Raw genomic sequence first — 26,420 nt, forward strand, 5'->3', positions numbered from 1 at the left:
TGATCGTGTAGCAGGAGTTCTGCATAAACTCCCTTTAAAAGCACTATGGTGTGATGATGCATTGTCAAACATGCCCTTATTTTTTAACCTCCCTTCTTAAGGGAAACTTGTTGCTGTTAAGGGTACATAGTTGTTTGCAGTGTTGCAGTATAGCAGACATCCCATTCGTTCTGGAGACGAGATGTAATTTTTCCTTTTTTTTTTTTTTTTTTTCCCTCCAGCCTAGTGTATTAATTGTAAGCTACAAGGAACTATCAAAAGCAGCTTCTCAGTTTGGACATTATAAACAAGCAGAATGGCGACCTGACAGCACCATGATAGCTGTTTCAGTAAGTAGGGGTTTTACTTCTTACTCTGGTTAAACTATTGCAAATAAAGTGTTTTGTTACCAATTTTTGTGCTTATACAAACTCAATTGTATAAACACTTAGATGATATTTATCTTGTGGAAACATATAATAATACTAAGTGTTGGGGTGTTTTTTGGTAGAAGCTTTCTTTAGTAGTTTTCATTCATTTTTCCCCTGAAGAATGAACTGCAGTTCTTTGTATTAAAATAAAATTTAGATGAATTGGTGAGGGGTGATCCAGCATCTCACTACTTCAGTAACCTGGTATGAAGAATAAGGGAATTGAAAGACCTGTGAATGAAAGAAATAGTTGAGAGTTAGATGATGTATACATATTTAGCTTGATAAATAGGATATACATATATTTCAGAAAGATGGATCATAAGAGAATGAAGCTGTGGCTTTATTAAGGTGCAGTATCTTTTGGTGATAAAAAAAATTGCAAGGCACTGAAAACACAGAAACAAGGGCAGTGATAGATGATACAAACTCTTAAAGAGTCTTAAAGGTAAAGATAAAAACTTCTCTCACATGGAAATAAAATTTGTACTGAAGGCAAACTTTGGTGTAGCACATAAAGCTTTATAAAATACCCCAGTTAGCTTTAATAGTATGCAGTTAAGCAAAATTAAGCAGTTCTCACACTGTCATCATCCCCTAGCAATTCTAGCTTATTTTACTACTAGTACCCTCTATTGCTGAAGTTTTAGAACTTTTTTTTTTTTTAAACTAATCATCTGTTTTTTTTCCCTGATATTTTGTAGTTTCTTCTCTCATAGTGCTGCATTTGTAGTTGTTCCAGTGTTACTGGTAAATATTTCTTGTTTCTTGTCTGTATTACTACATACATCCAAAGTAGCTAGTTCTCATAGTTAAACAAACTTGTGAATTGGGTCAAGATGCTTCAATATACAGAAATACACAAGGCATTTTAGTTCTTCCCCTGCTACAGGCAGCCCTCCAATACAGGCTGCTCTTCAGTGTGCATTCACATACCTGAGACAGAGCTTTGTTAAACACCATAGCATATGAGAAACGATGTAGTGAAATCCCTTGCATGGTACTCTACACTTTTGACTGTCAGAGATGAGAATGATCAGGGAATGGATTACAGTTATGGTTACTTTAGTAAGTTTCATGCAAAACAGACATTTCCGAAGCAATGTAGAAACCTGAGTGAACTAATACAATCAGTTTGTGGGAAGCATCTGGTTGAATGCTTCTGCATTTCATCCAGCTCTATGGAATTTGAGGTTCTATTTAAAAATGAACCTGTAATAATAGCAACTTTGTGCTTTGAATAGTGTTCAGTAGGGCCCTTTGTCCCTTAATACCAGTATAAAGATACTTCAGAGTATTGTTTTACCTTTCCTTCCAGGATAAGATAACTTTCAGGTTAAATATTTAATGATGTAATGGAAAGAACCTGTAAAGATGTTAGAAATGAGTGCATTTCTTTACACCGTAATACCTGAACATGATATTGCTGCACATAGAAAAACTTCCATTTATTTCAGCCTGTCTGAAGCTCACAGTTAGGGTTTGATTTTATTCTTGCACAAGAAAGATACTCACTTTGAACGAGAATAATTGCTTTTCTTAGACTTTGAAGCCAAAACACAATTTTTTTTTAATGATAAGGCGAGTCATAAAGCAAAATGTTTGGCTATAGGAAAACACGGCATCAGTGAACTGATAAACTAAGCTAACAAGAGTCTTACTTTTTCCTTTATTCAAAGAAAAGGAAGCCAACCTTGCAAAGCAATGTGAAACCATTCATTTCAGCACTTCTTGCCTCCAGTAATAGTGCTTTGGGTACATGCCCAGCACACAGTAAAATGATTGGATGGAAAACTGTTTAACCAACATTCATTTAATGATTTCCCTGAAGGATAAATTTGTGCTTTAAAGAAATCATACTTCTTTGAACAACTAACCTGGTCATCTGCCTCTCTTGTGCTCATACAAGCATTGGATCAGCTTCTAGCCATGACTGGAACATCTGATAACTAAATGATTTATATTTGTTCTCTGAATAGTCTTATAGTTGGAAGTCAATCTTCCAGAATGACAGAATGACTTGGGATTGAATTATAGTAGGAAATTTTGAAGAGGTGATGTGGTATCTAAAAACACTGCATGACAGAATGATTTTTGAAAACTACCGGGGTGACCAGCACTGAAAGGCAGTGCCTAGCTTCTTTGCAGTCGGTAGTGTCCATATGTGTTGAAGCACCTGGAGGTGTTGTTCTGAAGGCTTGCTACCTTCTATTACATGGTTTCTGTATTAATTCTCTTAGCTGGTGGGAATTAGGTGCCCAGGTTCTAAACATCTGATGTATCTGTCTGATTTATTGTATTTACATTAATTAGAGGAAGGTTTCTGCAGGATGCATACAGCAACAGTGGTGTTTTTCCATTATTCTACCGAGTGATCTATTCAGTGGACTTAGGATGGATTTTACATAGAATAAATTTCAACATACAGGGTTTTGATGTATCTGAAACTTGGTATGAGTATTTATTTGTGTATGATATGTGAGACATACATACAAATTGTAAAAGTTCATAGATTTTACTCATGCACATATACTAGCAATGTCTTAGAAGTTTTTCTCTTTCAGACTGCAAATGGATACATCTTATTTTTCGAAATCCCATCAACAAGAGACAAGTATCTTTATGAGCCCATGTATCCCAAGTAAGTGTTTTAAACTTTATTTGCATCCCTGGTGTGGAAAAAAAAGACTAGAGAAATCCTAAGCAAATTTTATAATAAAGAAATGTATGTTTTGAAATCCATGAGTACATGAAGCATCATTCCTATGAGTTAGAGCTAGTTCAGAGAAGTTGGTCTAATTGGTTTGCTGTCCACTGATTAGATTCATTAGGTCCATTTTAAAAGCTCTCAAAATCATAAGTAGCAGGGTTAAAATTGTCTAATTTTATAATTTTAGGTAGTCTGTTGAATTAATGATCTCTAACAAGCTTGTATAATACCTTTTGAGTAACTCAATTGAATAAGTCATGTTTCTTAGGAACTATTAGGGTGCAATTTTTTAAAAGATTCCTCTCTGCCCCCCAACTTTGTAATAACTTAAGAGATTTTTGAAACAGATGTGGAATAAATTCTCAATATTTTGGAAAGCATACAAATAATTTTTGGTAAGAATATACAATATTTTAGCTGCAGTGTGTTATGTTGTCATTATCATCTTATTGTGAATGTCAGAATACATTTTATGTGTTAAAATGTGACTGTCTTTTGGATGTATTTGTGGTTGACTTAGTTGACTTTGGATTTGGTGGAATTGGGAAATATTTAGGTCAAATTAAAACATCGAGGGGTGTATTTATGCATGTCTGCGTGTGTTTAGTCAGAATCTGTAGTCATGGGTTGAACCAAATTTGTCCATAGGAATAATGAAACACTCTTGATTTCTTAATTGCTAGAAACTGAATTTGTCTTGGTTTTTTTCAGTTCATCTATTTATATATACCTTCATCAGTATGATAATGCTAGTCAATTTAAGCTTTTTCATATTCATAAAAAGAGTTAGTTGATTGGTAAGTGTTTTCAAGTAGACATGTATGAGGAGTTTTGGATAACCTATGATGTAAGCTCATGTAAGAGGAAAACATTTTGATTTTTTTTTTTTTTAAGGTAGAACTGTTGAACCATGAACATTTAAAAAAATTAAATCCGATCTTCATGAGTATTTAAATTTTCAACTTCTACTCTTTTACAAGTGTGTACAGGAAGAAATGGCTCGGTGGGTGGTAAACGACTTCAAAGTGAATTCTTGCTTCACTGAGTGGAAATTTTTTTGTGTTACTCCTATAATACATCTTTTTGCCTCTGAGGTAGCCCTCAAAGCTCTGGAACTAAATGGAATCTACTGTTACAACTTGCCTGTTTTCCAAGAATTTAAGAATAATGCAGACAAATTTATTTGCCTTTTCTGAAACCTGACTAATATTTTTCAAGCTGTTACTTCAGTCTCTTGAAAGAAGGGGCATACTGTATTTTTAGCTGTACATAATGTAAAAGAATAAACAATAGTTTGTGATATGTTCTTGTTCTGTTTGGAAAGTTTGTGGGTTTTTTTATTATTTAAAATGAAAATATATGGAAATATGTGAAAATATACAGTACTAATTAAAAAGAAGCTTTGGAAAGTTAATTTAGACATGTCACTTGTAGGAAAGTTTGAAAATATCTATTAGGCAGTTAATGGCTAACCAGTCTAACTTTTATATAAAACACTGGTAATTAATTTGTGTTGTCAACCATGAAAAAGTCTTTGTTAGGTGTGTGTGGAATAGCCAGGATTTTAAGATATATTTGTATAGCCTAAAAGGGTATAATGCTGATTCTGTGGATGACTAAACAAGGTGTTTGTTCCTAGAGTGTTCATGTTAGGCTGCTCACAGTCTAAGATTAATGCGTGTCCTTAACTTAAGAAGATGAATGCTCTCACTGAATTTACTGGGTTTCCTAGTCTTTCCATATTTAGCCTTCAAGTTTGAAAAATGAAATGATGAAAAGAAAGACCCAAGCATCTGTGTGTGAAACATGCGTGCTGTGATAAATATTAAATTATTCCGTAAGCTACTATAATAAACTCTTTTGGTGCAAATACAGTGTATTGACTTTAGACAGTTACACTAATGCTTTGTAGATCAAGTATTCAGAAAATTCCCAAACAACAAACCAAACCACACAAAAAACCCCACCAACCCAAAATAAACAGACAGACAGACTAAACCAAATACCCAGACTTGAAACTTAAAAGTTTCTTCTGGCGTGTATTCATTTTCCAAAGACATTACTTCACTGAAATCTTGGATTTCATTTCTGCTGGGCTGAAAAGTACCAAATAAATTATGTTAACTCTGAAGCCGTTAAAAAAAAATCAGTGAAAGGTCCCATATGTGACTTCGCTTATGCTTGAAAGGAGACTTATTAGTGTTTTCTTCCACTATAACAATGTGTTCTTGGCTCCTTCCTCTATGTTGGCAGGAGTAATTATGCACCTGTGTTTTAAGTAAGGTTGCTAACACAATGAAGAAACTAAACATGCCTGTCTCCTGCCCTTCCCTGTTCCCTCCTTTGGATTCCAGTAGCTTACTTTGCAAGGTGTCATATAATAAAAGGCTGGCATTAGGAAATGGTGACTTTGAAGTAGCACCAAGTAAAAGCACTGGGAAATATAAACACATGGAGTGACTGCTCAGTGATACTTGTGTGACAATTCTCCTGTGATAGTTCATGATAAAGCAGTTCCTCACAACATTTTAACTTTCATGCAGATAATAATTACAACTTGTCCAGCTCTCTTTTATGTGCTTACTTACCTGTGTTAGGCAAACTGACTGAGAGGGCGGTGATTTTTGCAGTGTTAAGATACAAGGCTGTTCTTGAGTTAGTGGTGTGATGGGACAGCAGCTCGAAACAAATTAGTAAAAATAATGAAGTGGGTGGGCAACAGGTTCAAAAGTGGGTCTCCAAACTGTTTTTGAGATAAAGGATTTTTTTATTTTTTATTTACCGTTCTTCTCCTTGGACACCTGCGCAGCATTTCAGAAAGTTAAGAGATGTAGAATATCATCAACTGTGGGATTTGTGTTTTGCTAGGGAGTTGGTTTGGTTTTAATAGCTAGTGAGCACATTTCTGTCAGTGCTCCTAAACACCCAGTCTTATTCTATTTTTCAAAATTATTGACTAATTTTTAATGTTGTTGAACTGCCCATATCTGCTGACTTTTTTGTAAGCAGAATGAGGCCTGTTCTCTACTACTCTTTCTTTAAATCATAATGTCCAGTTGCAACAGAAACATAACATTTCAATGTAGTGACTACAAAAATAAAAATCCTTACTACAACTTCAGTCTGAACAGAATTCTTAAGAGTGCAAGTCAGCATAATGAGGGGGTTGTGCAACTGGGAGTACACACCAGTAATGTTCTCAGCTCCACGAAAATCCTGGTGCAGTATTTTCTAGTTTAGTCAGTATCCTGAATCTTGCAGCTTGGTTTGATCCCATACAAGTGAAAACATTGAGAAAGGTTGTGTTCAAATTCTCCTGTCAGCCTAGCTGTCATTTAAGTGAAAAGTTTGTATTTTACTGTAAGTGAAAAAAGCATGTCAGAAAAGTAGGTAATAAGGTGTATGAGAGACAGCCACTTTCTTGACCTCAGTTATTGTTGCAGTCTTCCAGATTGGGACACTGATGTCTGCAGTAAAGTTACAGCTTTATGTGTTACCTATATTTTTTAAGTAACTGCTTTAAAATTTGCTTGATAATGTTTCAGCCTTGATTTGAGTAAAAAAGACCAAAAAAACTTGCTGAAAATAAAAATCACTTCTGATTTGTCCAGATGAGAATTGTTTGTGGAGGAAAGGTGCAGTCCTTCCAGTTATAGTTGAAATTACACAGATTTGTTACTATATATGGCTGTTGAGCAAGACGATCTAAAAGAGTTTGCCTGTATTTGATCTGCTAACAGAACTATTCTAGCATACAGTTATTGTATAAACTGTGATTGCACTTGCAAAAGCTTTTTGCTGGTACAGGTTGAACAAAATACCTCAAAGCGAGTTATTTTATACTTACAGAGTTGTAATCAGTTTAAAATATACCTGTGTAGATATGATAAGGGTTAGTGGAACTGACCTGTTCAGCATTATGCACATTTAATGTAAAATATGTTAAATTCATGTGATAAAACAAGTGCTCATATCATGAGCACAGCATTCTGTCATGAATTCTGAGTATTTATAAATTTTTGTTGTGTTTTTTTTTTATTTTTGCTGGAGTCAATTAATAGTTTTTGTTAAAACTGTAGTATTTCAGGAATGTCGAGTTGTTGTTCCACTGGAGGAAATGTTTATGGCTTTGTTGATACTTGGCCAGGAATTGCTAGTCTGTTCTTGGAGTGAACAGGTGTTCGTGCTCAATGAAAGCCTAAACTATCCTGCTTAATTTCTTATACTAAAAACAGGAAAAGAGGCAGTAATTCTGTTTTCTGTTTGTTCTGTGCCTTTTTTTGAATTGAGACAGAGTAGTCTGCAGCTTCGTTTCAGCTCTTAAGACTTTCCTCCACTTCAGAGCAGACTTGGAAGAGAATCAGTAGTGGCCATTAGCCCACATCCTGGGATATTTTCCTGCAGTGAGCACAAGTACAAAGTCCTGCTTCTATTAGTTCAGTCTAACTTTACCTCCATATTGCTAAAGTCATTACAAGGTAAAACATGAAGAAAATGTATGTATAGAAAGATAATAGAATGGTAAAATAATAATCTCCATCTGTGATACACTTAAGTGGCAGTGCATACAAGTAAGTTTGTAGCTTTGTAAATTGTGGCAAGGTATGGTAATATTTTTTGAGGAATTTCCGAAGGGATTTGTACACGTATTTCGTTGTTCCACAGTGAAGAGATGTGAAACGCCATCACAGTAGAGGATTCCCTGTGCAAAACTGGGCGTTATTTCTGTCTAAAAGCTTTGGCAAGGAAAGCAACTTAAGATTTGTCACTTGTAGAGACATCATGTGATAACTTAATACTGAGGATATTTTTGCCTTTAAGAAAGACAAAACCTGAAGAACTTTACATGGTTGATAAGCTAAATGTGGTAATTGGTGATTTTTTTGCCTCAGCTTTCTTCATATCCTCAAGTGGAGCTTTTATTTGGGATGTGGAGTTCAGGGAAGTGATAAGAAAGTTGTGTAAATTTAGAATGAGACCTCAGTGCTGGAGGCTAAGTACCTGAAAATGCTTTAATTTTTCTGTGGCTTCTTTTTTTCACGTTTGGTGGTTTTTGGTGGTTTGTTGGGTTTTTTTCCTCTGATCAGTATGGGCACATATATCCTGGTTAACAATGCTGAATTGTTGCTTGTATGTCTGGTTACTGTATTCATGTCTTACTCTTTCTGGCTCTTTTCAAAGCTTTTTCCTTTTCAATAGCAACATGGTTTATAGGTGCCATAAATTACCTCATCAGTAATCAGGATTTTTTCCTGATTCAGCAGACCTAAGATTAGTGTGTACACAAGTTTTGAACTTCAAACTTTGCAAGGGTAACTGATGAGGTATACAGTTAATTAACTTACTGAATAATTTTTGTTTGGAGTTAAGCTTGTGCTAAACTTCAGCAGTGGTTTTCCCTGTAAATTGGCATTTGTTGGAAAATGTATTTTTAAAACTAGGTCAGTTGTAGAATTTATAAACCGTTATGGCACTTGCTAGCCCTTGTGGCTCAGTAGGTTTAAAATCTCATCAAGAAATCTTTGCAAGTGGAATAGTAATTCAGTAAAACATTTATCTTTTTCATAAATAGTTGATTAATAGGCTAGCTAGTTATTTCCATTCTCAAACAACAGAAACCTGTTATTACTCAATTGGGTAGAAAAGGCTGTACTAAGAATTGCTTTTTTAAACCCTTATTCATTCTTCATAGTTGTTTCCATATACTCTCATTAAATATTTGCCCAGCTCTTGCCAATCTGTGTGCATACAGCTCTGGATCCAACTGGACATATTTCATCTTCAGCTGGTGACTGCCTGCAGCATATTTGCAGTGAGAAGACAATGCTAGTTGCATGGAAATCAAAGCTTATATTGTAACTTGTTTTACTTGTTTAAGAACCATTCCTTAAAAGCGTGGTGGGCAGGAAATTGTGAAGAATCACATGTTTAGAGACTCTTTGAATCAGGTATTAAAAGTCCTTCGATGTACAGGCAGTTCACAAACTGAAGTCTGCACAGGAATTATTTTAAAATGGTTGATAAACACTGTGTAATTTTTCTAATCCGACAGCAATGGCAGCTGTCAGCTTTTTGCTTTTGTGCCTTCAAGGAAAGCAACTCAGAGTTCTTGGGGGTGTAAATTCATTAGAAACAATTGTTTGCCCAGTTCTCCTCGTATATAACGCTCTTAATAGTGGAAGCATCAAAGTGTTGGGATTTTTTGCCCTTTTTACCAAAAGGTACTATTGAAGAAACTACTTCAGCAGCAAAAGTTAGGAATATTGTAGCTGCAGAGTAATGTACAAATTTTTACCTTGTTTGTGTAAAGTATTTGCTATAAAGGTATTTGTTGGCTGTGAAAGGATCTCTGAACTCTTCTAAACTATTATACAGCCATAACAGCTCCCTGTATTACTATGATTACCCTAGGGTAGAAACTTAAATATAGCATTAGATTAAGATTTATCTCTTAGAATTCTCCAGTGTGTATGTATGTATGTGTATGTATGTGTATATATAAGAATATATATTAGAATCATAGAATAGTTAGGTTTGGAAAGGACCTTAAGATCATCTAGTTCCAACCCCCCTGCCGTGGGCAGGGACACCTTACGCTAAATCATATCACCCAAGGCCTCGTCCAGCCTGGTCTTGAACACTGCCAGGGATGGAGCATTCACAACCTCCCTGGGCAACCCATTCCAGTGTCTCACCACCCTAACAGGAAAGAATTTCCTTCTTATATCCAATCTAAACTTCCCCTGTTTAAGTTTTAACCCGTTACTCCTTGTCCTATCACTACAGTCCCTAATGAAGAGTCCCTCTCCAGCATCCCTATAGGCCCCCTTCAGATACTGGAAGGCTGCTATGAGGTCTCCATGCAGCCTTCTCTTCTCCAGGCTGAACAGCCCCAACTTCCTCAGCCTGTCTTCATACAGGACATGCTCCAGTCCCCTGATCATCCTCATGGCCCTTCTCTGGGCTTGTTCCAACAGTTCCATGTCCTTTTTATGCTGAGGACACCAGAACTGCACACAATACTCCAGGTGAGGTCTCACGAGAGCAGAGTAGAGGGGCAGGATCACCTCCTTCGACCTGCTGGTCACGCTCCTTTTGATGCAGCCCAGGATACGGTTGGCTTTCTGGGCTGCAAGTGCACACTGCCGGCCCATGTTCATTTTCTCATCAACCAACACCCCAAGTTGTTCTCCGCAGAGCTGCTCTGAATCTCTTCTCTGCCCAACCTGTAACTGTGCCTGGGATTGCTCTGACCCAGGTGTAGGACCTTGCACTTGTTATGGTTAAACTTCATGAGGTTGGCATCAGCCCACCTCACAAGTGTGTCAGGGTCCCTCTGGATGGCATTCCTTCCCTCCAGGGTATCAACCGAACCACACAGCTTGGTGTCATCGGCAAACTTGCTGAGGGCACTCTCAATCTCACTGTCCATGTCAGCGATGACAATGTTAAACAAGACCGGTCCCAGCACCGATCCCTGAGGGACGCCACTCGTTACTGGTCTCCAGCCAGACATTGAGCCATTGACCACAGCTCTTTGGGGCCATCCAGCCAGTTCTTTATCCACAGAGTGGTCCATCCATCAAATTGATGTCCCTCCAATTTAGAGACAAGGATGTCGTGTGGGACAGTGTCAAGTGCTTTACACAAGTCCAGGTAGATGACATCAACTGCTCTACCCCTGTCCATCCGTTCTGTAGCCCCATCGTAGAAGGCCACCAAATTGGTTCAGGCAGGATTTCCCCTTAGTGAAGCCATGCTGGCTGTCACCAAGCACCTTGCTGTTTTTCATGTGCCTTAGCATGCCTTCCAGGAGAATCTGCTCCAAGATTTTGCCAGGCACAGAGGTGAGACTGACTGGTCTGTAATTCCCTGGGTCATCCATTTTCCCCTTCTTGACAATGGGGGTTATATTTCCCTTTTTCCAGTCATCAGGAACTGCCACGATTTCTCAAACCTGATGGCCAGTGGCTTCGCAACTTCATTTGCCAGCTCCTTCAGGACCTGCGGATGGATCTCATCAGGACCCATGGACTTGTGCACATTCAGATTTTTAAGATGGTCTCGAACCAGTTCCTCTCCTACAGTGGTCCCAAGGTCTTCGTTCTCACAGTCCCTGCGTCTGCCTTCCAAGACTTGGGTGGTGTGGTCAGAGCCTTTGCCAGTGAAGACCGAGGCAAAGAAGTCATTCAGAACCTCAGCTTTCTCCAAATCCTGTGTAGCCAGTTCTCCTGAGAGCTTCCTGAGGGGGCCTACATTCTCCCTAGTCTGTTTTTTATTTGCTATGTACTTGTAGAATCCCTTCCTGTTGTCTTTAATACCTCTAGCTAAGTTTAATTCTAACTGAGCCTTAGCTTTCCTAACCTGGTCCCTAGCTTCCCGGACAACATCCCTGTACTCTTCCCATGCCACCTGTCCTTGCTTCCACTTATTATAAGCCTCTTTTTTCATTTGAATTTTTCTCAGGAGCTCCTTATCCATCCAAGGAGGTCTCCTGGCCCTCCTGCTGCACTTCCTTCTGGTTGGGATGCAACACTCCTGAGCTTGTAGCAGGTGATCCTTGAATAGAATTTTCCAGTGATAAGCAGAAAACAGCATGCATTATTTTGAAAAGCCAAAACATTGTTTTGAATTTCTTGGAACAGACTAAATGATTAAATACTTTAATTACAAATTATGAAGAAGTCCTTAAATACATCCTTTCAGATTCTGCTGTAATTAACTTTGTAAGTATTTCTTAGTTGCTTCTGTTAGCAAAGACTAAGTCTGGTAATGATATTTCTGGCTGAGTTTTGACTGGATTATACTGTATCACTTAACCACTGTGCGTGTAGTGAAGGACCTGAGTGCAGTACTACTCTGCCACAAAAAATAGCTGGCTGGTGTCCTGTTTCCTCCCTCAACCTTCTCCCATGCCGGATAACACACTCAGAGGAAATTCTTCGTATCTGTATAGCAGAGGTTAGCTGACTGCGCTTTGGCATGCTGGTACGTCTTACTTGAATTTAGATTTATTGTTTGGTGAGAGTGGGGGTTAGCGTGTGTGGGGTTTTTTGTTATTAGGTTGTTTTCTTTTATTGGGGTTTTTAAATGCTCTTCTCCATTTTCTCATTGTTGCATCTTGCATCATAGTTTGAACTTACAGTTTTTTCTAACAGGATCAGTTACATCCAGAACCAGATCTTTCCCTGTAAGATCAAATGAATTTAAAAAAAAAAAAAAAAATCATGCTAAGAATTTTCACAATTCACTTATTTATAGGCTCCTCTTTCATTTTGGTGAAATCAGGTTAGAACTGAACAGCAGAAAAGGGATAATGCGAGGAAAACTGAGCAAATGGGAGTTCGGAGAAAGAGGGCAAGCTGTTTAAGGTAGTGTGGTTTAAGCCCAGCTGGTAACTCAGAACCATGCAGCCGCTTGTTCACCCCCTACCTTCCCTTCCTTCCCCTGCTCCCAGAGGGATGGGAAGGAGAATCGAAAATGTAACTCCCACGAGTGGAGATAAGAACAGTCCAGTAACTAAGGTATAACACAAACCACTGCTGCTACCAGCAATAATAATAATGATAAGGGGAATATCAAGGGAAGAGAATACAACTGCTCACTACCTGCCAACCAATACTCAGCCTGACCTGAGCTGCGATCTGGGCCTTCTGGGTAACTCCCCCCGAGTTCATGTACTGAGTATGACATGCTGTGGTATGGAATACCCCTTTGGCTAGTTTGGGTCAGGTATCCTGTCTCAGCTTCTTCCCGGCTTCCCCTGCTCCCTGGCAGAGCATGAGACTCACAAAGTCCTTGGTCAGAGCAAACATGACTTTGCAACAACTGAAAACATCAGTGTTATCAGCGCTGTTCGCAGGCTGAAAGTCAAAAACACAGCACTGTACCAGCTACTAAGGAGAAAAATGACTGCTACTGCTGAACCCAGGACAGGTAGACTTACATTTACCATCCCTGATTACCCATGTTTAAAGGGTGATTCATGTGTTACAGTTATGTAGGCTTTCAACACATGAAAGACATTTTGTTGCACTGTATAGTGCGCTGTTTTATGCAAACAAGCTTATCAGTAATGACATGCTAAATAGGGAACAGAGAATGAACTGGTGATACTAAAAGTACACCTAGGTCTTCAATGTCAGGTATGGAACCTCCCCATAACACTTGTATTCTACCTTTAAAAACCAGCCTGGCATTCCTAATCTTGCCATGACTGGGGCTTTCTTGGATTGCAGATGCACTGGGAGATACTCTCAGTGCTGTGTGTTAGGAGTTTTTATTCACAGTCTTAGTTACCGTAACAGATGCTGTGTGAATAGAAGTGATTGTATTTGTTTTGACATGCAGCTGGTTGGTTGTTGGAATGTGTCTCTTTCAATTCTTGTGCAAAAATGAGTTATTTGAAGTTTGGCTGCAAGTGTAGCAGATGCTGATGTGGCAACCCAGGCCAAACATTCTTTCCTGCTTTTGTCAGCAGTGTACATTCTTCATTTAAAGGTCAAAGTAACTTAACTAGTAAGGCTGACTCATGCAGATGTGAGCTCTGTGTATGGAATGTACTTTTGTGCCTCATTCGCACCCATAGTAAGGGTTTCTTTTTGAATTGACGAGTTTGATGTAGTCACAAGCAGTGAATTAACATATTGATATTTTGGGAGTTTCAATCATGATGGTGGTGGCTCTGCAGGTGGTAAAAAAATTGCTGCCCCTAGCTCATGAAACTGCAGATATTCAACTACTCTTGTAAACTGTTTTTATCAAGCATGTCAAAAGAAAAAGAAGCCTGCTCACATGGAGACTTGAAATTTCTCTTCCAGAAAAAGACATCTTTTAAACCATGCTGTTCCTATTCTGGCTTTAAAGGCTGTGCTGTGGAGAAACTGTGTTTATGTTTGGTTATGTATCTCAGTCAGTTACAACAGGCATGTTACATAGTGGGTTGTTTGTGCACAGACATTAAACAACCCCTTTACTCTCAGTTTTCATTGTTTGCTTACAGGATTCAGTTTTATCACTGATTCCAGAGTCATTTCATCTTGCTCTACTATGTAGGAGCATAATGTCAGGACCTGTATGTCTACATGGCTTGAAAGACATGTCTCCAAGCACCTGGGGCTTTGCAGGTGTTTCGTCCCTAGGATGTGATACTGCTTTGCAGATAGTGAAGGAATTAATCCTGAATGATTTTTTTTTTATACTTTTTTACCTTTGAAATCCCTGACTCTAAAAAAATATCAGGCCAAATCAGGTGGATGTGGCTTCGTGAACTTTAAGAAATGCAGCCTCATTTACTGTTAAAAAACCCAACCGAACAAACAAAACAACCCACAGTGCTAGTATTAGTCACCTTTTTATTTCAGGCCTCCTGTCAGTCCACAAGAGCTTACTTGAAGGCCTGTTCTTTCCCAAGACAGCCATATTTTGTAATTACCAAACATTTTAATAATTTAATGTTTATACAGGTTACCCCCTCTGTGGATGCCAGATTAACTAGCCTTACACTGTTTTTTCTCATCTTTCTCTACAATCCTGCATAGTCACCATGGCTTTGTTCTGGAAAGATAGTACTACTTCCATCTGCTAACTGCAGAATGTCAAAGGTTGCCTTGGGACTACCTTAGCTATATATATCTTTGTTCTTGCTGCATAAGGTGTATATCAAAGAATTAACAGATACTATATTTGTGTTTTGCTATAAAATGATAATGTGTTATGGTCTATGTGAAGGAAGAGAATCAGTGCTCAATTATCTCTTAGCAATTCTTAGGTTTATTGTTAATTTGCTATAGGGACATATATTCTTAAGAATTATTGTAATAAATGTGTACCTGTTGGGTTATGCATGCTAAATTAATAATATAAATATTGATCTGGCAAAAGGAACTGAAGAACATGAACATTTTGCAGGTTATAATATCTGTAATGTACCTTGGTAAAGAATTAATTGGAGATCCTTAAAAATTCAATACCTATTTAATTAACGGAAACAGTTGAATACCATTTCTGTTGTACCAGAATTTGCATGAATACATATCACTTATTTTCTTAACATGGGCTACACAGCTATTGGTTTGTTCATTCTCTGTTCATTATCTTATTTTGTATACATACTCTTTATAGCATATAGGATGATATTGGCAGACGAAACTTTTTGCACTAAAACTATATCCTAGATACCAAGTGCTGCCTGTGGCAGGTTGTGCATGAATGTTTAGGGGGTGTGTGTGTATATATATATATATATGTATATATATGGGGGGGTGTGGCAGGGAACCATGGGAATGCAAGTCTGTTACTCTTGTATTTTTTGAGGGACATCTTTTTTCAAGTGCAGTATTTTTCTTTTTATTTTAGAGGAAGCCCACATCTGAAGGGAACCCCACACTATAAGGAAGAGCAATGTGCTCCTTCATTAAGTCTAGAAATGAAGAAAGTGCTGGACTTGCAAGCCTCTATCACGTGGTATGTTCCCTGGTTACATGTTAAGAGTTTTTTTGAATGTAGAGGGTACTTGTTAAAAAGTGATGGGAAAATTGAATGGAGTAAACTTCTAGTAAATTTTTAGACCTGCTCATACTAGGGACAAATACTTATTGATAGTAATTGTAAGGAGGTGAGAAAGTAAATTGCTGTGTAAGAATTCTGTCTGTGCTTGGCTGTACTGGTATTTTATATGTGCTATATACAAGTATTCATTATGTTACTATAAATGTGTTTGTACTTGGGCTCAAAGTATGGATTAGAGATTTCATGGAGACATAAGGGCAAAACTGTATGTAGCATTTCAGCATTTCTCCAGCTGCCTGCAGAGGGGTCCTATTTGTCCTGAAAAAACTTTTTTTTACCTATTGGTTTTTGTTGTTTTTTTTTTTTTGTGGTGACTCTCTGCCTGAAGTAAGCTTTGAACATGCTAAGTAGTTGCGTGTGAAAAGTTTGTGAAACCTTATAGCATTGGGGTGGAGTGGAAAAGTAACGCAGTGCAGTATGGGAAGAGGCCTCATAGGAGAAAATCAATGTATATACTGGAAAAAGCTTTCCTGAGAAGCTGCAGGTTTTTACCTGCACACAGGTAGATTAACAGTAGTTTTCAGAATTTTGGAGGTGTCTGGGGAAGGAGTTAGGAAAAGTCTAATTTTTGGTTCATCAGTGATCTTAGACCATGGGTAAGAAAGTGTTGTGGATTGTTTACAACCTAGGCAATATCAGTAATTTTGTAGGTGAATTGTTGCCAGTAATGTCTTATGTTCTTCAAAAGTAGTTCAGATACCAGTTAAACAATTACTGCAACAGTACAGAACTGTTCATGAATTTTGGTTCCCGGAGAAAAACAGAGGTGCATACCATATTTTGTTAGCTTTGTACCTTTACTGTCTAGAGGACTTAGGCACTTAGTTTGAAACTTATTTGATGTAACTTCTTAATGGAGTTGCTGATACAGGAGGGAGTAGTACGGTGTTTATTACATTAATTGATTTTTCTGTGGTATTGGTAGGATATGCAGGTTTTTTGAGAATGACAAATATGTTTGTTAGTTTGCAGTCCATGTTAGAAGATCTCCTTGTTGCTACTGCTGATGGATTTCTCCATCTTGTTCATTGGGATGGTATGACCAATGGGAGGAAGGCCATCAATCTGTGTACAGTTCCATTTTCTGTGGACCTGCAGTCTTCTCGAGGTAGGTTTTGGAGGGTTTTATTGCTTACGGTAGTTAACTATAAGTGAAATACTGTCTAATATAAAATACTACCTCTGTTCTCAAGCAGGATAAGAAAAGCCTTTTGTAAATGTGAACAAAATAGCCTTTTAAATTTTTTTCCTGTGAAGTAATAAGTAAACAATTGTAAAGTCTGGGTTTGCAATATTGCTGTGTTTAATTTTTTAAATTACTGGTATTTTCTCAGCAGGTTCATTTTTGGGCTTTGAAGATGTTTATATCAGAGATATGGAATACTGTGCTACGCTTGATGGTTTTGCGGTCGTTTTTAATGATGGCAGAGTTGGTTTCATTACACCAATGTCAAGTAGATTAACTGCTGAGGTATATTTCCTTTACTATTTCTATCATGTACTCTGCATTACATGTGTTTTTACTTGGTCTCTGCATTTCACTTAGCTTTGTGCTTTAAATTCTGTTCAGCTGCAAGGTAACTAAAATTTAGCAGCTGCTTAAGGATAGCATAAAACAAGACTATATATTTAATACCAAATTTTGAACTAGATTGCTCTAGCGCTAGTCCCTGTCTATGAAAGTAAATTTAATTTTCGGTTATTGCTTCAAAATGTTACTGTCGTTCTTAGATCTTCTTACTGTTTCTGTGACAGAATGCCTGTGTTGCTAGTTATAAGTGAGGTGGTAAGAAGTGTTTTCCCCTATGGCAGAGTATCATAGGAGCTATTTCTACCTTTGAGCCACAATCAAGTCTACTTTTTCTCATAATGACAGGCATACTTCAGGATTTGTTTTACATGAACCTTTTCCAAGCATTGTTTAAGAAAAAAAAAAAGCCAACCAAAAAAAAAAAACCCACAAGAAAACCTATGAATTCCTTTCTTTACAGCAGCTTCATGGTGTTTGGGCACAAGATGTGATTGATGGAACTTGCGTAGCAGTAAATAACAAATACAGGCTAATGGCATTTGGATGTGCTAAGTAAGTTTTGTAAGTCTGGATCAATGGGGAGAAAAAATTATTTCATTGTCAAGCTTAAATACCAGTGTCTTTTTATGAAGTTGTAATGCAAGAGCTGCAAAGATGAAAATGATCAGCCTTTCTAGAGATTGTATAATCTGATGTGTCAGGAAGGTAGGAGGGGAAAGGAAAGAAATTATTGCTTACTTGAACTGCAATTGAAACTGACGCTTGCTGTTGACATTTGGGAAAAAATAAAAAGGTGGATGGCCCAGTGGTGAGGGTTGGGAAGTGCTGCTGTCCCAGTTAATCTCACAGCAGGATTATAAATTCGGTTTTAAGCAGTTAATAATAATGGGCAAGAATCAGCACTTTCACACCCAACTGAGAAAATGATCTGTGAAGTGTTGGTTTCCTCAGGAAAAATGTTGCCTGTTTGAATAACTGTATTTGGAAATTAAATGTTGCAGAAGTGCCTTTAATTGCACTCAGGATAGTTTCTCCTGTATAATACTGCTTTAGCTCGTCTAGAGTGCAGGTGTTTTTTTTTTTGTGTGTTTTTTTTTTTGTTTGTTTGTTTTGTTTTTAATTGTCTTAATTTGGTTTTTTAGAGCATTTCAAAAGGTCTGGGTAGTTTAGTCTTTGACTATCTTCTTAATAAGTAGTATTCTTGGTTGCAAAATAGTTGTAGTAACAATATAGTGTGTTGGTGTTTGAAACAGAATAGTTACTGTAATTCATTGTTCTTAGTATCCATTAGTCCACTCCTAATGAAACTTTAGCACTGAGCGAATACTGACTTTTCTCATTGACTGTCTTGCAGTTGGAAGCCATAAATATATGTGAATTGTGTGTGTATCTGTATTTTCAGAGAATGAAACAGTCCTAGAGCATTGGTTATTTTAGGGCTGGTGTTTTGGGTCCTCCACGGCTTTCTGTGAAGTATCTTAAAATTTTGCTTCATAGCGTTTTTTGAGTGTTACTTGACACAGTGTGTCTGTTCTAAATAAATTTGGTATTGTTGAGAAAAAAAGCAAGTTTTATTAATCTCTTGAAACTGATGAGAAATCTAAATGGGCTGTTGTCTAAAGCATGTGTAATCTCTTCCAGCGGCTCTGTGCAGGTTTATACTGTAGATACCACCACTGGCGCCATGCAGTTTTCTCATAAATTGGAGCTGACACCAAAACAATATCCTGGTGAGTTACTTTCATTGCTAGAATTTTCCAGCTGGTCTTAGGGTATTAAAAAATATTTTTATCCTTGGCTAGGTAACAACTATTTGTTGTTTGCATTATCACTAATGGAGTTAGTATTTACTCCTGCATGTCTGTAATGCACCCTTGTTCTTTCAGCTGCCTGGATTTAACTGACTTTTGGATGTGTTCCATATGTGAGGGTCTGGGGTTGGGTTTTTGTTTTGGTTTGGGATTGTTATTTTTTCTAGATTTGAATCAGAGTTAGCAGTTTACAAGCAGTGCTGCTTCTGGTTTGTAAACGGTGCACATTTTAGTAGTTCCCACATGTAGTCTTAACATTACATTTCCATTATTCATCTGAGAAAATGAGAGGTTATTGTCAAAACTGATAATGAGTATAATAGAGGTTGGAATTAACTTGTAACAATTGCCATGTAGGGTACAGAAAAAAATTGAGGAATCCCTGCCTCAACTGCAGAACAAAACCTCAGTAGGATTTTTTCATCAATAGTGATGAGTATTGCAGGCTTTGAGTGAGGAACATACGAAGTGGGTAAATTGCATCCTTAACTGAAAATATATATGCCTGTTAGGTTTCAACAGAAAATTCAAATTTGTAAATAACAGAGCTTTATAGTTGTGCTAAGTGGCAAAGGAAGAGGTTTCAAGAGTGAATATAAAATCTTCTCTTGTCCTAAAAATCATTTTACTGGAATTACACTTCTGTAGTTTTGTCATAGCACAGTTTATTTCTGGTCTGTTTTTATGTACTCTTAGTTTCCTATGAAACCAAACATGTATTGGAAAGGAAATAAGAATTCTTTATTTGTTGCCTATTCATTTTGAGATGGTCAGTTTGATGAATCCAGCAAAAAAGTTAATTGAAAAATGAAATACATACTTCCATGTATTTTTGTCTCTACTCTTACGGTGAAAGCAGTTCAAGAGCATTTATTTTTTTCATATGTAATTTTTTGTCTGTTTTTTAAACAGATATTTGGAATAAAACAGGACCTGTTAAACTAATCAGATGGTCACCTGATAGCTGTGTTGTGATGGTGACCTGGGAATGTGGAGGCTTGTCCTTATGGAGTGTTTTTGGTGCTCAACTTATCTGTACTTTAGGAGGTGATTTTGCGTGAGTATCTTTAATGAAATTGTAACATATTTTATTAGAAACCTTTATTTTTATTTTTTTTAATCACTGTCTGCTAATTAGAAACTAATTCACTGAATTAGCTTTTTAAAATCCTTTTCCATTATAATTTCTTAGTTACTGGAATAATTGAATAATATTTAGGAGGGAATCATTTGAATATAAAAAAAATTTATTTTCTTTTGCAGTCATCTTTTTGGCTATAAAAGCAGATTACCCTAAAGACAGGGTTTAGTAGGCAGATACTAAAATTACTTCAGTGCTAGTATATATTTGCTGAAAATGTGCTGATGTCCAGAGATCACAACTCAAACAGTTAATGCAATTGTCAGGTGTCTAGTATAGCCTTTTATGCAGTGTCATGTATCAAACACGCTTTATAGTTTCAGGTGAGATTCAGTACTGAACCATTTGACAGTATAAAGATAGGAAGGTAATTTCTTATTTTGATTAATTTATTTCCAAACTCAAACTTGTTCTGTTCTGGTTTTAAGGTATCAGTCTGATGGTGCCAAAAAGGATCCTCTAAAGATCAGTTCTATGGTAACTATGAATGTAAAAATACTGTAATAGGATGGCTAATAATTTTTAAATTATTTTTAGTAAAACACTTTCAGAAAATCAAACTGGCTTTCTTTAGCTCTGTTACTTTCAAAGGGTAAGATGCCTTTACTACACTTTTTCACAAAAATATTGTATTGAAGGAAGAAGAAAAAAGGGACAGCTGATTTTTCCCTATGTCCTCTGCCATGTATGTGCCTGATTGTAAAGTGTGCATGACATGCATTTTCTTGGTTTTGCTTTTGCTACTAACAGTGAACACTTGGTTTTCTTTTCTCTGTCTCTTTTTTGTTTTCTTTTTTTTCTTTGTTTTTTTTTTTTAATTTCATGCTGTATTTCAGAGTACAGTGAGACAGAGAACAACACTAACTGTAAACTTACTTACTTCCCCAAAATTACTAGCTTACCTTTGGCGTTGAAGTAGCTTAACTCAGAATATGAATTCAAGAGAAACTTAATTGCTGTTTTAATACAAAGTAATTGCTGAGAAATCCTTCTAGTCTGTCAAATCAGAAGATGTGATAAGTATCAAGCACAATCTTCAAGACCTCTTTTACAAATTATGCTTAATTATTTACAATAATTTTAAAGCATTTGATTTTTTTTGTTTAATGTGTAGCCTATTTGCTATGAAGATAATAAATTTTAAACTGGAATCCCAATTTGATATATATATATATATATTTATATATATATTTGCAAGAACAGTACAATGTGCCATTTAAAACCCCAGATATTCTGATACTATTGAATTTAATGAATAAACCACCAATGTGACTTCGGGGATAAAGATCTTTTCATACCTGATTCTGAATTATGGATTTTTTTAGTTCCTTAAGCTGCACACTAAGCAGTCTTAATTACTTGTGTGGATGTCTTCCAGTTACTTTAATTTAATAAATACTTGTAATATAAAAAAAATAAGCTGGATTGTTAGTGGATTTTACTGCTATGGGTTATTTGTGATTCCTCTGATACCTTTGAGAACACTAAGTGTTTTTTTACCAGACTCATGTCTATCGCAAGATCAGTTACAGTAAGTTTCTGTAATTCTTGTTTTCTGAGAATATATGGTGCTGGTTTGGGTTTTTATTATTGTTACTCTTTTATATTCAGACTTGGGGATCAGAAGGGTATCATCTGTGGGTTATTGATGGGAATTCTTCTTCAAACATCAAGCCTGAAAGAGATACATATAACGAAGCCCGCCAATTTGGTATTCTTCAGTTTCATTTTATCAAGAGTGCTCTCACTGTTAATCCTTGTATGGTAAGTTTTTGATAAATATATCTTTACTTTAGAGCAGTTTTCAGGTGACTTCTGAATTTCTCTCTTAGCAGGTTTTAAGTCTCTTTTGCAGCCATTAGGCTGGTCTTCATTTTTTATCATAGAATCTTAAAATCATGATTTGAAAATATTGCTATGCAATACTGTAACATAAAAGCTACTAGTACATAGTGATACAAAAACTGAGAACTGCCTTAAAGCTTATTTTTCATAGTGTTTATATAGAGCCTGTTATTCTATCATGTGTTTTCCTTTGTTTTCTGTACATGGAATTCAGGGTTGCTTTTGTTTTCTTGTTTTGTTTTAATGTAGAGTAACCAGGAACAAGTCCTTCTTCAAGGAGAAGATCGCTTGTATTTGAACTGTGGAGATGCAGCACAGGCTCAGAGTTCCAGAAATACTTCACACTCTGAGCATAAGCCTACCAGGGAAAGAGGCCCATTTTCAGATGGCAGTTTAGATTCTCAGGGTTTAAGCACTTTACTAGGACATAGGCATTGGCATGTTGTACAGGTAATTGTTGCTGCTTGCCCATATGTGCTCTCTGCTTGCGAGTGTTTATAGGACTGGAATTTGCAGCTGATCTCATCACTCTGTCACCAGTTTCCTTTAGTATGAGGTCATTGTCTTTTTATTTCCTCTTGGGTTTCTCCTGATACAGCTTTTTGTTATTGGTAAAGGAATCTCAGCCTTGTGGCAGGGAGTTTGTAACCTAGCCAGTTATTAAAAAAAAATAAAATTCTAAATGTCTTTTTAACTTCAGGAAGTGGTTAAATTACTTTCCTGTGCTTTGAAAGGGAGAATAAGTACAATATGCAAGAAATCCTTTAGGGATTTGTTCTGCTGTTTATACAAATCGCTTTAAGAATATTCAACTGAGAAATAAAGACTTTGGCTGTATTTTCAAGCAGTCTTAGGTGGCATCTGTTTAAACATGTAGATAGAACACCACACTATCAAGCTTGCAGAGAAGATGGTGTTTTCAAGGGCAGTAATGGGACAGATTTTATCTTCTCTGTAATACAGAGGAAAAATTAAATAACTTTTAATCTGTAATTCTAGTGTGTGCTCCATGCTTGAATTGGCATGTATTTTTCTAAATAGAGGATTCCAAAAGGTCCTAAGATTTTGTGTTTTACATGGTAAATGAGTCAGTGTTATTAAATAGAATTTGACTCTAGGCATGTATGTCAGGTTCTAGATACTGTTGAATTTCCTCTTTAGCTGACCTGACAGCTGGAACTATCATAGGAGGGGGAAATCCTCATTCTGTGTAGGAGTAAAACTAACAATTGGAATGACTGTGGGGACCAACATAACTATGAGAACAGCCACTGACTGGGTAATGAGAACACCTCTCTGCCCTGTATCAGACCAAGGGCAGGAGGGAAGTAATTGTATTTAAAAAAGAAACCACAACATTAAAAATGTCAAAGCCAGTGTTCTGGCAAAACATGGACGTTTTACAGATTACTTTAGAACATTAGAAGTCATCACTACTTTAACGGTCCTTATGGTATATATATATTTAATGCTTTTAATGGTATAGTTATGTGGCTTTCATTTTCTTTTGTTTTCTTTTTGATTTATTTAGATTCATAGTACGTATCTAGAGAGCAACTGGCCTATAAGGGTGAGTTATTTTAAGAATATGTTCTTGGTTCTTTAAAAGTACTGCGTTTTTATAACTGTCCCTTAGGGTTGGATGAGTGCTGGAAGGTGAAATCATTATTTTAAATTACATAAAGAAGAATATGTTTTGGGCAGTAAAGTAGAAAACAGGCACATACTTTACAGGTTTTGACTCTGACATTATATTACGTTGTAGTGATATACTTGGATGGAATATATATTCTAAATAAATTCCATCTCTTTCTATAGTTTTCAGCGATTGACAAGCTTGGACAGAATGTAGCTGTTGTTGGCAAGTTTGGTTTTGCACATTACTCTTTACTCACCAAAAAATGGAAGCTGTTTGGAAACATTACGCAGGTCAGTGGTTACGGTACTTTGAATAAAGTTGTTTTAGTTGTAATGTGACTCTTGGAGAAAATTCAAAAATATATTTTTTCACATAAACAACCTGTAGGCACAGTTGGGATTAGGGATGCTGGTTTTGCATGTGTGTTTTGTAAAATGTCAGAAACACTCATGTTGTGGCTTTGGCACAATAATATGTGTCTCATTATTAAAAGGTTTCTGAATCTGAGTGCATCTAGGCAGACACTCCCATGCGCCTTACCTGTTTGTGTGAGACACAGCTTTGCATGCCAAGCTTGTAAATTCTGGGCAGAAGCAGAAAGCTAATTTGATTCATGGATGCCAGTAGGATAAGGAACTGTGGTTCTGTGTTTTGTAAGATAATATTTGTCCTTCACATGTTATTCTTCAGTACTTTGTTTTTTTAAAATAACAAAATTTCATATATACATATATTGCCTTGCTGTTATTGGTAAAGCTATAGCTCATGTATGGCTTTTGGAAATAACCCATGGAATGTACATCTGTAAGTATAATGTGCATCTATAAGTATATAAAAATAAATATAGATAGATGTAATTTGCGTGCTTTTTTCTTTTCAGGAGCAAAATATGATGGTAACAGGTGGCTTAGCATGGTGGAATGACTTCATTGTTCTTGCATGTTATAATTTAAATGATCGTCAGGAAGAGGTAAGTATTTTTTTTCAAAGTAAAATAATAATGTTTAGAATATCAGATGTGTTCTGTAGTAGTATTGTAAATATGAAATATTGATACATAGGTGGCTTTTGGTCATTTTCAGAAATTATTCATTCATATGTAAATAATTCTCTGCTGACTACCTACCATGAATCATTGTTCTGAAAACTTTGTGACATTTTTGCATGTTAGCACAAAACCTGTTTGAGGTATCTAGTTACAGTTTCTGTGACACTTTTGTAAGATTTTAAATTAGATGGGCAGAAGAGCTGTACTTACTCTTTGCATTTTAAAACTAAGGAATAAAACTCCTTCCTTATGATTGTTGTTCATTACTTCAGTTTTGGCTCTGCTGTTCTTTAACCACGTTGGATGCAATAATATAATGCAATGGATAAAACATTTGATGAGACAAAAACCCTATAATGTGTCTTGCTGACACAATGTGTCCTGACACCCATTCTGCGAAAAAGAAAGTAATTGAATGTGCAATTATTATTAGTCTGTGGGTAGACAGAACCTGTATTCAAACTACTCCTTTTTCTTGTAGCTGAGAATCTACCTGCGAACATCCAATCTTGACAATGCATTTGCGCACATCACCAAAGTGCAAGCAGACACATTACTACTGAGTGTCTTCCGGGACATGGTAATATTGTTCAGAGCAGACTGTTCCATTTGCCTTTACAGTATTGAGAGAAGGCCTGAAGGGTGAGTGTCAGTACTAAAATGCTTTAAAATCACTGGTAAATCTGTTCTGAGTAAATTCTTATAATACAAAGTTGTTTGATGACTTGTGGAGTCAGATTTTTAAAATACAGAGGGCTGAGTGTTACCTGTGCGCGGAAGTGATAGTTCATGAGTGTTGTCACTTGCATGCCTACAGATATGCACATTAGCTTTGGAGGCAGTGACTGAGGTATGCATGTTTCCAGCTGTCTGTACAAATATGTCCTAGCTTCTAGGAACTTGAAAACTGAACGTAAATAGAAGTAAAAAGCTCCTAAAAGGCACCCACATATTTGAATAATTTTTATTAAAAGTATTTATAACATTAGAAGTTTGAACAGGTGAGGGGGGTGGTGGTGTAGCAAAGATAGAGAAGTTCATTTTGTGATGTGGTTGTGGGGAGCTATTTTGGGGCAAAAGCAGAAGCAATGTAAGAGCCAACTGTCTGAGCCAACTCAGACAGTTAAGGTTAGTGAACTAAAGGAGGAGATTCCCGCATAGTTTTTTGAAGTGCCCAAGCAGGTTATTTTTCCTGCAGTTACAGCATTGATTTCAGCAAGAAGGGACCTTTTCTTTTATCAGAAAGCAAGCTGTTTATCCACTTCAGAGTAAAATATTTTCAGTGCTCTTCAAAGAAAACTCCACAAAAATCCACTTCCTGAAACTGAAATGTCTTACTCTGAAATGTCTGAACACTCATGGCTATATTCCCCAGAACTATCAAGATGGAGTAGCCCAGCTTAGGTTAATTTGGTAATTCTATGTATAGTACATATGTGGGCCTGTGGGATTCCTGGCTAGAGGAAGGTCATTGCTCCATCCCTGAAAATGTTCAAGGCTAGGTTGAACAGAGCCTTTGGTGACATGATCTAGTGTGAGGCACCCCTCACATTCCAACCTCGGCACGGGGTTGGAATGAAATGACATTAAGGTCCTTTCCAACCATAACCATTCTGTGATTTTGGTCTGCAGAGTAAACTGTTTGCTGAGGTTAAGTTGCTTATTTTCATTAGGTTTACTTCAAGATACTAATTTTATGTTAAAATTGCTAAGTG

The 26,420-nt window shown here is 36.7% G+C and overlaps 1 protein-coding gene across 7 annotated transcripts in view; it reads left to right on the forward strand.

Moving 5' to 3' along the window:
* RIC1 (RIC1 homolog, RAB6A GEF complex partner 1) overlaps positions 1 to 26,420 on the forward strand; it is a 54,099-nt gene that overhangs the window by 15,896 nt on the left and 11,783 nt on the right. For 4 of the 7 annotated variants that reach the window (XM_062612530.1, XM_062612522.1, XM_062612525.1 and 1 more), the window contains 15 exons: positions 222 to 329; positions 2,975 to 3,051; positions 15,478 to 15,585; positions 16,656 to 16,798; positions 17,025 to 17,161; positions 17,682 to 17,773; positions 18,863 to 18,951; positions 19,945 to 20,089; positions 20,602 to 20,650; positions 21,785 to 21,937; positions 22,268 to 22,468; positions 23,550 to 23,588; positions 23,837 to 23,947; positions 24,538 to 24,627; positions 25,187 to 25,347. In XM_062612530.1, coding sequence (XP_062468514.1) covers positions 222 to 329; positions 2,975 to 3,051; positions 15,478 to 15,585; positions 16,656 to 16,798; positions 17,025 to 17,161; positions 17,682 to 17,773; positions 18,863 to 18,951; positions 19,945 to 20,089; positions 20,602 to 20,650; positions 21,785 to 21,937; positions 22,268 to 22,468; positions 23,550 to 23,588; positions 23,837 to 23,947; positions 24,538 to 24,627; positions 25,187 to 25,347 — 1,703 coding nt within the window. The remainder of the gene's footprint in view (positions 1 to 221; positions 330 to 2,974; positions 3,052 to 15,477; positions 15,586 to 16,655; positions 16,799 to 17,024; positions 17,162 to 17,681; positions 17,774 to 18,862; positions 18,952 to 19,944; positions 20,090 to 20,601; positions 20,651 to 21,784; positions 21,938 to 22,267; positions 22,469 to 23,549; positions 23,589 to 23,836; positions 23,948 to 24,537; positions 24,628 to 25,186; positions 25,348 to 26,420) is intronic. The other 3 variants (XM_062612528.1, XM_062612527.1, XM_062612529.1) reach the window with 3 other exon arrangements.

Source organism: Pezoporus occidentalis, unplaced genomic scaffold (assembly GCF_034315485.1).
Source record: "Pezoporus occidentalis ecotype Australia unplaced genomic scaffold, CSIRO_AGI_Poc_V1 ctg16, whole genome shotgun sequence".
Lineage (NCBI taxonomy): Eukaryota > Metazoa > Chordata > Aves > Psittaciformes > Psittacidae > Pezoporus > Pezoporus occidentalis.